The sequence below is a fragment of the Phoenix dactylifera genome, chromosome 16, assembly GCF_009389715.1.
Source record: "Phoenix dactylifera cultivar Barhee BC4 chromosome 16, palm_55x_up_171113_PBpolish2nd_filt_p, whole genome shotgun sequence".
Classification (NCBI taxonomy): Eukaryota; Viridiplantae; Streptophyta; class Magnoliopsida; order Arecales; family Arecaceae; genus Phoenix; species Phoenix dactylifera.
This window is the reverse complement of record NC_052407.1, coordinates 9,996,001-10,008,079: the sequence shown is the minus strand read 5'-3', so window position 1 is coordinate 10,008,079 and position 12,079 is coordinate 9,996,001. Positions and strand designations below refer to the sequence as shown.

At 37.0% G+C, this 12,079-nt stretch overlaps 1 protein-coding gene across 3 annotated transcripts; it reads right to left on the bottom strand.

Moving 5' to 3' along the window:
- Window positions 1–888: 888 nt before the first annotated feature.
- LOC103709840 (actin-depolymerizing factor 11) lies at window positions 889–11,410 on the bottom strand. Of its 3 annotated transcripts, none has more exons than XR_005506531.1 (4): window positions 11,149–11,410; window positions 3,793–4,058; window positions 1,411–1,774; window positions 889–899 (listed from the first exon to the last, which is right to left on the bottom strand). XR_005506531.1 is itself a non-coding variant. In XM_008795358.3 (4 exons), the coding sequence occupies exons 1-3, from the start codon at window positions 11,167–11,169 to the stop codon at window positions 3,513–3,515; spliced, it is 354 nt and encodes a 117-aa protein (XP_008793580.2). In that variant the 5' UTR covers window positions 11,170–11,410; the 3' UTR covers window positions 1,378–1,774; window positions 3,477–3,512. The 3 variants fall into 3 exon arrangements, 2 of the variants coding, with proteins under 2 accessions (XP_008793580.2, XP_008793579.1); XM_008795358.3 differs by lacking the exon at window positions 889–899 and adding an exon at window positions 3,477–3,579 and having other exon boundaries at window positions 1,378–1,774; XM_008795357.4 differs by lacking the exon at window positions 889–899 and having other exon boundaries at window positions 1,400–1,774.
- Between the last annotated feature and the right edge of the window lie 669 nt (window positions 11,411–12,079).

Sequence of the window (12,079 nt, the reverse complement as noted above, 5' to 3'; positions counted from 1 at the left end):
TGGGCGGAAGGGAGAAGCCGGCTGGAGTGGAGTTTTGGAGGGGAAGAGCGGGGTTGGGGGGGGGGGGTTTGGGGGGTGTAGAGAGCAATTTAGGTGAGGGGGTGGGGAGGGTGAAGGGTAATTTAGGATTTTTTAATTTTTTAGGAGTGTCCTTAGCAAATGGGGGGGTGTAGAGAGTATTTAATTTTTTTTAATTTTTGGGGGGTGTCCTGAGCAATCGGGGGGGTGTATTTAGAACTACCCGTCGTGAATGGATCGCGGTGCCATATTTATTTGGACGGTTGGTATTCTTTGATTTTATATACTCTATTAACTTAATTACGCTACTTTCAAGCTTGTCTTTTTTTTTTTTTTTTTTGTGCGATCAAGTTTACCCGCCGCGTGAGTCCAGTTCTATTTGAGGATGATTCGGTCACGGTGATCAGCTGGATCTAAAGGACCCCAAGCAATGACGGAAGAGTTTATCCCTTGCTCCGCGATATTTGGACGTTGGTGAGAGAAAGTGTTACATTTCAGACTATGCATGTATATCGTGAGGCTAATAGACAGCAGACTGGGTGGCAATTTATGTAGCGAGCCATTCAAGAAGCATCCTATGAACTGAAGAAGGAGAGATACTCGAAAAACTTTAGAACCTTTTATTTTTGATTTTCTTGAAGGTATTCGTACCCATGATATATGAAATGCATGTTTTAGCAGTTTAAAAAAAATTGTCAAATATTATGTTTTTTTTTCTTTTTTTGATTTTGCTGGCCACAGTCTCTTAGAGTTCCTCTAATTTGTGTCGTTACTCACAAAACCTACTACTTTCCTATGCCACTTTTCTATAATAAACCAAACATATAAAAACTACCCTCATGTATTATAAACCTAGGTATTAACTTTCCAACAAAAATATTCTGATGAGGTAAAATTTTTCCGCAAATCAAACAAATCCTTAAGTACACTTCCTGTTTAATATGCCTATACACAAAGCTCCAACTGCTCCCAAGCTACCTGCATCTCCAAATAAATTGCTATTTATATTCTCTACCTAAACATTCAAGCCAATCTGCTACACAGATAGTCTCCCTCTGAACAAAAGAATAGAATCCAAAATTGGTTCAACAACCACACAACTTCTGCAAGGATAGGTTCTTTTTCTGCAAGTCACACAACTACACACAGGAGTGCACAATTACTCAGTTACATGTTAGATTGTTTTTCCTTGAAGAATTTTCCGAATCAAGCTTCATGAGCTGCCACTAGAAAGATAGAGTAGGGACCCCATGATTGATTGGGTAACTAAGGTGGACAATCAGCTTCTTGATGGGGAGGGTGGAGGGGGTATGTTCCCTCTTAATTTGACATTTGTGACTTGAACAACAACAGAGATAATAGGGAAGATGCAGTCACCCGATCATGCACAACAATCATACAATCTATGGTCTTAGGAGTTGTACTTGCTTACAATTTCTTTCCATAGTTTATAAATATCGGTTTTCCAACAACATAAATATCAACCAGCATAGTCAAGCTGCATATAGTTCATAAGAATCTGGTTTCTTCACAACTATTTTCCAAAGGGCATTACTGAATACACCCATCACTTGTTTTAGTTTGCATGATCCTAAGAACTCTGATTTAATGTGCCCTGTCTCTAAGAACCTCAAGGTCCACCTCTGAGGGGTCGGTTGCCTGAATCTCATAGTGAATTCCATCCAGCTCTCGCCTGAACCGATCCTTGGAGGTTGCATAGAGCATCTTAGCTCGAATTCGAGATACAGAAGGGGACCTGATCCAAAAAGATATTTATGACATACCCAATTATATGTAAACATAACATTAACACATCGCTTGTATCAGCACAAATTTACAAATCAGAAATTAACAAGAAAAGAAAAGCAGAAAGAGATCCAAAAAATATTCAAGAGCCATAGGTATTAAAGTTATGGAATAATAATGTGAACAATGGTCTTTTCTACGCATATGGCTCAAGTGAAGATGCTCAAATCTACATTGACAAAGTGAAAAAAGTGAAAACAACAAGGGGGCATTCTGAGAATCCTTTTGGCAATGAAAGTGGCAGAGGGTGTCGATTTACACCCATCGTACCTACTTTCAACTGTTCCAATCAAAATGCTTAACATGCAATCTAAAGCATGATACTTGGCAGTGCAAACTACGCCCACAATACATTTTGTTTGGCAAGCATGGCTCGTTATTCTTGATGATCATCTTAATAAGTGATGAAAAAGAAATCTAGAATGAGAAGAAAAACATATGAGACATGATTATTACCAACAAATAAGATTTTCTCAATGGAAGGTGGCAGAGGGTGGAGCTCATGAATCTTTTTTCACAATCTGTTCACATGAGAGGTCACATCCTCTGTTTATGCAATCATTTTCAATGCAAATCTCCAATGGTAATCCATTTTTCTAAGAATCATAAATAAAATAATATGGAAACTTTATATCTTGGACCAATCATGTTCTATGGATCCTCCCATCACATTTATCCAACCTGTATCAGATAGCATTCTCCTCCGGCACTGATTCTTCGAAAGCAAGTAATCTGGAATTCAGACTACATATTCAAATACTTCATTTCATTTGCTTAAACAAGACCAACAATCCTGCTTTGCCATGACATCAATAATGACTCCAATCAATACATATGATGTATGCATGCATATGTATTTGTCCACGTGTGTATAAACATACATGAATGCATGCTTCCATATGCATTTATGTATGAATTTCATGTATGCATAACTTTATGTGTATATGTAAGCGTGCATGCACATTTGTACTATAGTTGTGCCCTCAAATCCACACACATGAATTACCCTGATCCTGATACATAATTTTGTTAAAGCAATCAGTCAAGTTACACATTAAAATCTAATTTATATTAAAATAGTTGGGATTTCTTGATTCCACCTCATCATTATATCTGTTCCCTCAAACCCATCAACATTCACTTTCGGGACCATCTCAAACCACTTCATTTCTTTAAAGTTTGCAACTAATGTTTTAAATCCCGACCGAATAGGGGGCATCTCAGCCGTCCCCTCCTGTTTCTATGAGAAAATGGCACCGAGGCAGGGGCAGGGCTCCAAAACCCATCCATATGGGGAGAGAAGAAGAAAGAGTAAAAAAAGAAAAGAAAGGAAATAAGAAGAAAAGGAAAAATAGAAAGGAATGAAAGAAGGGAAGAAAAGGAAAGAAAGCAAGGAAGGAAAAAAAGGAAAGGAAAGAATGAAGAAAAAAAAGGAAGAAGAAGAAAAAGGAAAGAAAGAAAGGGAGAAGAAAAAGGAAGGAAAAAAGACTATGAAAAAGGAAGGAAAAAAGACTGAAAGAAAGAAGACAAAAAAGGAAAGAAAGGATGTAGAAAAAAAGGAAGGATAGAAGAAAGAAAGGAAAGAACGAAGGAAAAGAAACAAACAAATGAAGAAATAAAAGAAGGAAGGAAAGAGAGATGGGGAAGCCTACCGCTCGACCGGGACGCCTACACAGGCAAGATAGACATCAGGGCATCCCGATCCATGGAGAAAGCGGGACATCCCTGTCCCAAGGATTTAACCCTTGCTTGCAACTACACAGAGATTGCAATAACAAAACATGTCAAATAACCATCCACCTATTACAATACAAGACAGATAACTGCCTAGCCTGCAGAAATTGCACAACTAGAACAACTACCTATATTTTCTTTTATCTGATTAAAATTTTATACACATTACACCTTATCGAACAATGATAATACCATTCTCAGCAAATCAAAGGGAGAACTAGCACAGAGAATTACCATGCAATAAAGAAAATCTTGCTTTTCTGACAGTTCTCGTCAGTCACAAAGTCAAAATCATAGACGGCATATCGGCAATCATTTTCTGGTAGAGAAGCCATGAAATCATCATAGCTCTCAGCTGCACCTCCAGTCTTCTCTACAACAACCTCCTTTTGCTTCTCATCAATTTTAAAAATCACATATCGGTGCGTCTTCTTCCTCTGAAGCTCTAAGAATGTATCCTTGCAATGGTCCGCAACACCCATCCCAGAGGATGCATTTGACTGAAAGAAGTTGAGCTGATTGTTAGAGGTGTATAATATCACTCCAGGACTCCTTAAGAATATAAAAGGTATCAAGTTGTACAATAGTAAAATTCAACTTCCATAAGGTGTATAATACCACTCCAGGACTTAAAGAACACCAAAGCATCAGTTCATCGATTAGCAAATTTCAACTTCCAAAAGCACAATAGGTTTGTGGGCATACAAGACTTGTCTACTGCATATCCATCAATTATACAGTTTCTAAGAGTAAACTACACAGAATGAGAGTGAGATTGATAATAAAATAGTCAAAGATACATCCAATAACTAACCACAAAATCCAGACTCAATTCATTATTTGATAGAGCCCAAGCTTATAAAATTATGAAGGGATAAAACATGAAGGGGTCTATCATCAGATTCACCGAGTGGATGATATCAGGATCCACCAACTAAATGGTAGAATAAACAATTAGTTCCTTTACCAAATTAAATGTATTCTAAAATTCATGGATGTACCCACACCCAGATATAAAGCACTTAGGCCACAAAAAAAAAACAAAATGTTGTCCTAATTAATTAGGACTGCTTAAACCAATTCATAATGAAGTAAGGGTCCTTTGACAAGAAGGCTTTTGCAAAGCAAATATAAAACATATCGACCTGAAGTATTTCCAACTTACTTAGGTAGTGATGATATCACACTTACTAGTGTGATAATGGAGATCTATAAGAGAATTATCAATACCAAAGAGTTGCTAATTCATTTATCAAACCCTTACGCCCACCGTATGGGATTAGAACTTTTCATTTTAACACTTCTGAGAGACTGAAGACCATCTAATGTTTGGAAAAGCATAAACTATGAGATCTATACGAGAATTAACAATACCAAAGAGTTACTAATTCATTTATAAATCCCTCATGTCCACCCTATGGGCTCAGAACTTTTCTTTTTAACACTTCTGCGAGACTGAAGACCACCTCATGTTTGGAAAAGCATAAACTAGGAAACCTCATACAGATAGGTATACAGAAGACAATTCCAACAAAAATGAAAACAGCAGTTACCTATTACATGGTATTGTCAGGAGCATATAACTTTCTAGCAATAATTACATAATTATACACGGTAAAACATAAAACAGCAGATACATAAGGCCCAATTATAGAAATTTGGTCCAGTTTAAGAACTAGGCAGCAAAACATGGATTAGGAACCAAAAGGTCCAAAGCAAATTTTGGAAGAGTTACAAACCCAAGATGTGTAAACAACGAACAGTTGACTCAGGATCTTGTGTTGGATATGCAAACGCCATATCAACAACCTGACAATGATCCATTTGGGATTCACTGACTACGGATCTCTAAATTTATAACTGTTGAGCTTCATATCCATCAAACATAAGGTGGCTAACATATCATGGAATGTTTCACCTAGGTTTCATAGTTACTGATGCAGGCCGGAGATGCTTGAATCTATGGTTTGGCAACCCCGGTCCTATTTGCATGAGATCCTATGATCAAAAGCATCAAAGTACTAGAATGTATGTCTTGATCCTCCAAAAGACCATATGGACCAAGTTGTGATGCCAATGGTAAGACTACTACCATTGTTCTATCCGACAGGAAGATGTCTACATCAAAAGCCAACTGACAGCACTAACACTTATCATCAAAACCAAAACAGGCAGGGACCAATCTAAACAAAAGCCAAAGCCAAAAGAGTCAAATTTGGATCTGACAGCAAGAACCTGGCTTCGAAAGGAATCCAACATCAGAACACCTCCTTCAAAAGCAAAAAAGACATCAGAAGGACATTCATTGTTAGAAGGACTTGACGACATAAACTCACTGTCAAAATGGCCTAACAGAAGAAACAGTCAGAAAGGCCTCTCTATGACCGACCAGTCCAAGTCGAACATTACCAGATCTGATGGCCAAAATTTATGGTCAAAACAGTCTGATGGCAAAAACCATCAGAAAGGCCTTGTCCAAGTACGATGCTACTTGATTCGATAGTAGCTTCTCTACCATTTGAAATGTTCTGACGGCAAGATATTGCCATTTGGAGAAGCATCCAACTCCAAACAGAACTAGGAAGCTTAGGAATCTAATGGTCCCCAAGTCACCATCCGAATGAATTTGATGACAAACTGTCATCTAACCAATCTGATAACAGATCCTCGTCATCATTCGATAGATCTATTTTTACATCTAGAATGCCCTTAAGATGAAGATTACATTAGTGGATTTAGGATCTTCTTTTCGAGTTTTAGTCGACCTTTAAGGGTACCCACTTGTCCCTCTCAATATAAGGGGCCCTATAGCTTGCAATACACCCTTATATACCCTAGTTTTAGACAATCTACTTTTCTCTTGGGTAAATGATAAATCATGGTTGCTCTGAAATCTTTTTGCAGTGTGGATTCTGCACAAGCTCTGGTAGATTCTAAAGCAAATCCTGGTGGGTCTTGGGGATAGTGACGCTATCAGTTAGTGGAGTTCTTCATTGTGGTGTGTTTCGAAGGAGCCTGGTAAATTCTAGCGATGATGAAATGCTCTTAGTAGAAAGGTAAAGAGCTACTACTTATTCTTAGACTTTCATTCTTAGTTATCTACCTGCTTTTAAATTTTCTAAATTTAGACGTTTTCTTGACTTATAGAATTAGCTTTATACTTGCTTAGCTAGTTTTATTCTTCTGTTGTATTGCTCTAAAGCTCGTGCTAGGCCTCCAAGCCTGTGTCAGCTACAGATGCTATGCTTCTTGCCTATTTAATTTTAGGTTAGCTATAGGATTTAGAAGAAACAAGTTCAAGACTTCGAGGTTGACTCATTTAAGTTAGTTCAACTACGCTCAAAGGTAGTAGACTCAAGTAAGATTACCACTTCTTTTGTTAGCCATAACAATGAACATTATGAGTCCAAAGTTTACAAGATTTTAAGGGGATAGCAACACTAGGCCACCCACATGGTTATTTGACATAAGCCCAGGCTAACCTATTTTGGGTTGGTTCACCTATATATCTCCTCAGTTCCAATTTAGCTATAAGCTCGGAGTTACAAGTCAACAGCCTATTCTAGTTAAATGATTTAGGAGCTACAGCATTATAGAGCCTATGTCTAAGGTTGACCAATTTTTGATTTGTTAAATGACTTGGCTTGGGTTAAATTGGACTTCAAGTCTAGAGAACTTAGAACCACCAAGCTTGAACCCAAGAACAGCAAGAAACAAATTCAATAGAGGGAGAGAAAAAATATGCTACTCACAAAATGGCAGAGTAAGTGGGAGTAAAGGTAAATCTGACACTGTCTTGGATGCCCTACTTCTAAATCATGGACTCCATGTTAGTTACCAAATTGATTTGAAGTACAATGTCAATGGGTCTATTTGAGTTGAACATATCCAAATTTTCCAATAGCCCCACCCAAGATTGCCTAGGAATTATAACACCAAGGTTGGCCCATTTTCGGTTGACTCAAATACATGCTTAAGACTTATGAAGCCTAAGTCAGGTACCCACTTCACTTGATGTTGGTTATGGGATTTAAAAAGCTTAAGTTTATATGATACTAGCTCCATGGTGTTGGCCTCCAAACATATATTTAGGATGAGCTACATGACTATATTGATGAAGATGGATATGTGATAAAGCCATGGATAAGGGAATCAGAAATGTATATATTCCAAGCCATAGGTCTTGTAGAAGCTGAGAATGAAGTGATTTAGAATCAATTTAGATCGTACATGTGTTTGCAACAAAGATGTAAGAGAGCCTCAACAATGATGCTTAAATCTATGTAACTAGTATAAAGGAGAAACATGCCTAAAGCTAACATATGAAAATTATGCCAAAGAATTTGGAGCAAGGTTTGCCATTTCGGTATCGGACCCCATACTAGTACCATCCTATTGCAGTATCAATACGCACAATATGGTCCTTGATTTGGTATACCAAGTGTTGGTATACACCCCATTCCACGTACTGGTTTGGTACCGTTATTGTATGGTCAGTATGCACCTGTACGGCAAACCTTGATTTGGAATATCTTGCAATAACACCAAAAGGTACCATAACAAAAAATAGTAATTAAAAAAAAACAATGACAACTAAGGTTTCATGAAACCAACACGAAATAGTCAACAAGAACCTTGACATAATCATTTAGTCCAAAACATTTATCATGGGTTAGATCAATTAGGCACGAATGAGATATAATGCAAGAACCCCAATATAGGTACTTACTCATTTAATTTATTTTATTAACTATATGGTTTCCAGTACAAGTATTGCATTTAAATTAGATACCATGAAAACAATATTAACTTAATATTAGGGAAAAAGAAACAGTCCAGTTTTTTTTTGGCTTGTGTTTTGGTTGGCAGGGGGGGGGGCTACTAGCCTCTTATTTCATCGAAAATAGCTAAATAAGGATCCATTAGAAGAATTCATCTTAGATAGGCCTTATATATTTCTCATACTCCTAATAAGGGCCCAAAGTAGGCATTGTATGTTCATGTTTCTTCATTGATAAGCATAAGAAGGGCTCAAGTTCACGACATCAGCCTAAAAAGCATCATGTTTGGTTTAATAGGTAACCAAAAGGCTTGGAATTGTCCTACTTTTCTTGAAATAATCATATAGGGGTCCATTGTAAATAGCCCATGTAGATGAAATTTATATATGGAACATTTTACCTAACTAAATGGACCTGGAATGTCCCAAATTGATCCATTCTCATATTGAAAAAAGCATGCCAAATAAGCAGGGTTGGTACAAGCTGCCAGAAGTATGTTATAGAGTGCTTTTTAGTAAAACATTAAGTGACTTTAGGCAATCTAAGCTTGTGACATAGGTCCTATCAGCTTCCTTTTCATATAAGGGCTGCTAAATAAATGAAGGGAGTTAAACCTTCTACTTTGTTCCAGACAATTCATTTGCTCTATAGTGAAAATGGAACAAAACGCTCATCAGTTATCAGCAAGTCATCAAGATTTCTATTTTGTTGAACTCTTAGTTCACCTACTAGAATAGCCAAAACAGGCTCTTGAATCAGATGAAGTGTCAATAGGCTCCTTTTTTTGGACACTAAGGTCCCTAAGGAAATAAATAAGTAATGAGACAAAAGATACCTTGTTTTGGTGGTGCCTATGCAAAAAGATGAGCTAAATTTACTTTGTGTAAATCAATGTGCCAACATATAAAGTGGTAAACCAAACATAAATAGTGCACCAACTTGCTTTCCAAATTTCATGAACCTGTTATTTGGAAAAATTTGTACAATCCTCTCATTCCAAACTAGTTACAAAGAAACAAATGGTAAGCTTCACTACTTTCTATCACTAATATAAGAAACCACCTTTATAATTCAAAATCAGCCAATTTTTCTAGCTAATTCAAGAAAACTTAAAACCTATATCACACAGATCTCAGTACGAATGTTCATGCAGGTACATATTGAAGTGTCAGAACCTTTTCATATTTAAAAATTTCTCTTGTAGACCCATCCCCAAGTGTCAATCCTTTACCCTCATAAGTTTCATATGCAGGTACATTTAGAATAGCCCAGAGCCTTGACACAACACCGAAATAGAATTCTACTCTAGTATTTTATATTAATGCAAGTTATGATGAACTGATTCATCCTCCTCTTAGGAATATTTTCCTTCGACTCCATACCACAGTGTGAAATATTATTGCATGTTGCTGTATCTATTAGACAACTAGACAAAGAAAAAGTGACATGTTTCAATGGCCCTTGGATTATAAATGGGCTTTTGCCTCCAAACTTGATAAATAGCACCTATTAAGAAGGTGTGTGAGAGGACTTCTAAAGATGACTCATTGTCTTCTTGTGTCAAAATTTAATTTCCCCTGCTCTAAGAGAAAGTTGGCAACAACAGACGATCTAACAACTCAACCATACTTCAATTTAATTTCACTTGATATCATTGGATGGCATAAACTTGCAGATGGCATCAGCATCAATGGACGAATGCAAAACTTGGTAGATTTTTATGCCTGTAGGTCTAAAATTTTAACTTATATGATAAATTTCAACTCATCAATAGAGATTATGATAAATTTCTTTCTTTAATGAACTTGGCCACTTTTGCCGATGTCAGTGTTCGATAAGATGCCGCTTCCACCCATTTGGTAAAGAAAGAAATTGCCACTAAGATGTATTCGTGTCCATTTGATGCTTTGGGTTTTAAAACAAAATGATTTGGATTTCACTAGCCGCTGTCAGTAAAAAAACATTGCAACAACGAACACTAAGATTATACAAAATGTATAGCATTAACCAGAGTCATCAACAATAAAGGCAAACCTTGGACCATGGTAAAATCTACAACACAGAGGCAATTCCATGACTGACACACATGCCAGAGGAACTGCGTGCAGCCTTCCATGCTAGCATGACATAAACTAATGCATCATTTAATTGTTGCAGAATGAAAATAAACAAAATCTAGAAAAATAGCACAAATTATAAGAAAAATGTAGTGAGGCAGTTCTACACCCAACTGTTCAAGCACTTTAAAATTTTAACATGAAAGCTACAAACGACACAGAACACACTGTAACTTTTAACGAAATAGATCTATTTTCTAAAAGAAAACGAAGAATAGAAACCACAAGAAAAGACGAAACATGGGTTGGAAAGAACTGGATACTTTTCCAACTGATACAAATTTGAAGCCTATCAATCGTTTAAAAAAAGTTATCCATATCAAAATTCTCCAATACCAAACACCTAATCCACCGAACTACAATAATCGTACTAAAAAAAAAAAGAATTTTTTTCTAATCTATTATCGTAAGATCGAATCTCCATCCAAGCCCCACAAAGAAAACAAGATCCTTTCTACAAGGGCATCACATTGCTCCGATCACCCGATTAAGATCCGACAACAGAACGAACACCACAGTGACCCCAGATCTGCGGAAAATCTGATCCCAATCTATACACCCAAAACCGTAAAGATATAACAAATTCAAATCCAGTTCCCCTCGATCTACGAAACAGATCAATCTCAACTATCAAAAACTAAAAAGAGAAACAAATATTAACAAATAGTAACAAACGATCCTGGAAAACTTACATAACTTCGAAGCAAAGCCATTTGACCGAAGAAACTGGGGCAGCAAAAAACTATCAAGGGTTTCAAAGAACTGGGAGGCGATGTACTAAAAGGATTGGCTCACATCCGAATCTCTTCTCTCTTTTTTTTCTTGGATTAAAACGAGGGGAAAGCAGTGGAGGGGAAGCAGATGGGTTCGACGACCTGCGTTGCTCTGCGGCCCCTCTGCACCAAAATTAAAGAGAGAGAGAAAAAGATGTTCACATGGTCTCCGATTTAAGTGGTTGGGGAATTGGGACGGCTACGGAACACTATGGAAAAGGTTTTGGGCCGTCTGATGGATGATTCAATTAAAAAAAAAAAAAATCTTGCAGGGGCTCTTGGATGGCTGCCACGAATTTTTAAAGACAGAATTTATCTTGGCGTCTGGAGGCCCATAAAGGCCCAGAATTTATCTGGCCCATTTTCGAGCTTGGTACACGGGACGAGATCTGTATGCTGAGTTATTGGCTGCATGGCATTAGCTGAAAATGGCTCTTAATATATTTCAAAATAACAAAATTGTTAGAAATATCATATACTGCTCTAAGAACATGATCCGAGGCTCGATCGGACCGACTACAGACGCATTACCAGAAAGAGAGATATCAAAAAACGTGTGCTAGAAAGAGAGAGATCGGATTATCTGAGATCGAATCATATTTCGGAAATACCGTATATTTTCGGAAATCAATATTCTCATAGTCACAACTCTTCTAAAAAAAGTTTCTCACAAAAGATATTTTAAAATATTTAAAACAACTAAAATTAAAATTTAGAGAATAAGAAAATTTAATTAAAACTCTAAGAAAAATTATATTAGAAGAGGATTCAAAAATAATGGCCGATCAATTGGATCAACGGCAAAGGTTTCTCTACAGCATCCGGCTTTGAGAAATATTAAGCTGCTTTG

What these genes read in the sequence shown, in the direction of transcription:
- LOC103709840 (XM_008795357.4), bottom strand. Translation starts at nt 11,169, where the DNA reads ATGGCTTTGCTTCGAAGTTAT. An exon ending in TGGCTTTGCTTCGAAGTTAT is followed by an intron (nt 4,059 to 11,148) that starts GTAAGTTTTCCA and finishes AACTTCTTTCAG; the next exon opens with TCAAATGCATCCTCTGGGAT. An exon ending in AAGATTTTCTTTATTGCATG is followed by an intron (nt 1,775 to 3,792) that starts GTAATTCTCTGT and finishes TTTTTGGATCAG; the next exon opens with GTCCCCTTCTGTATCTCGAA.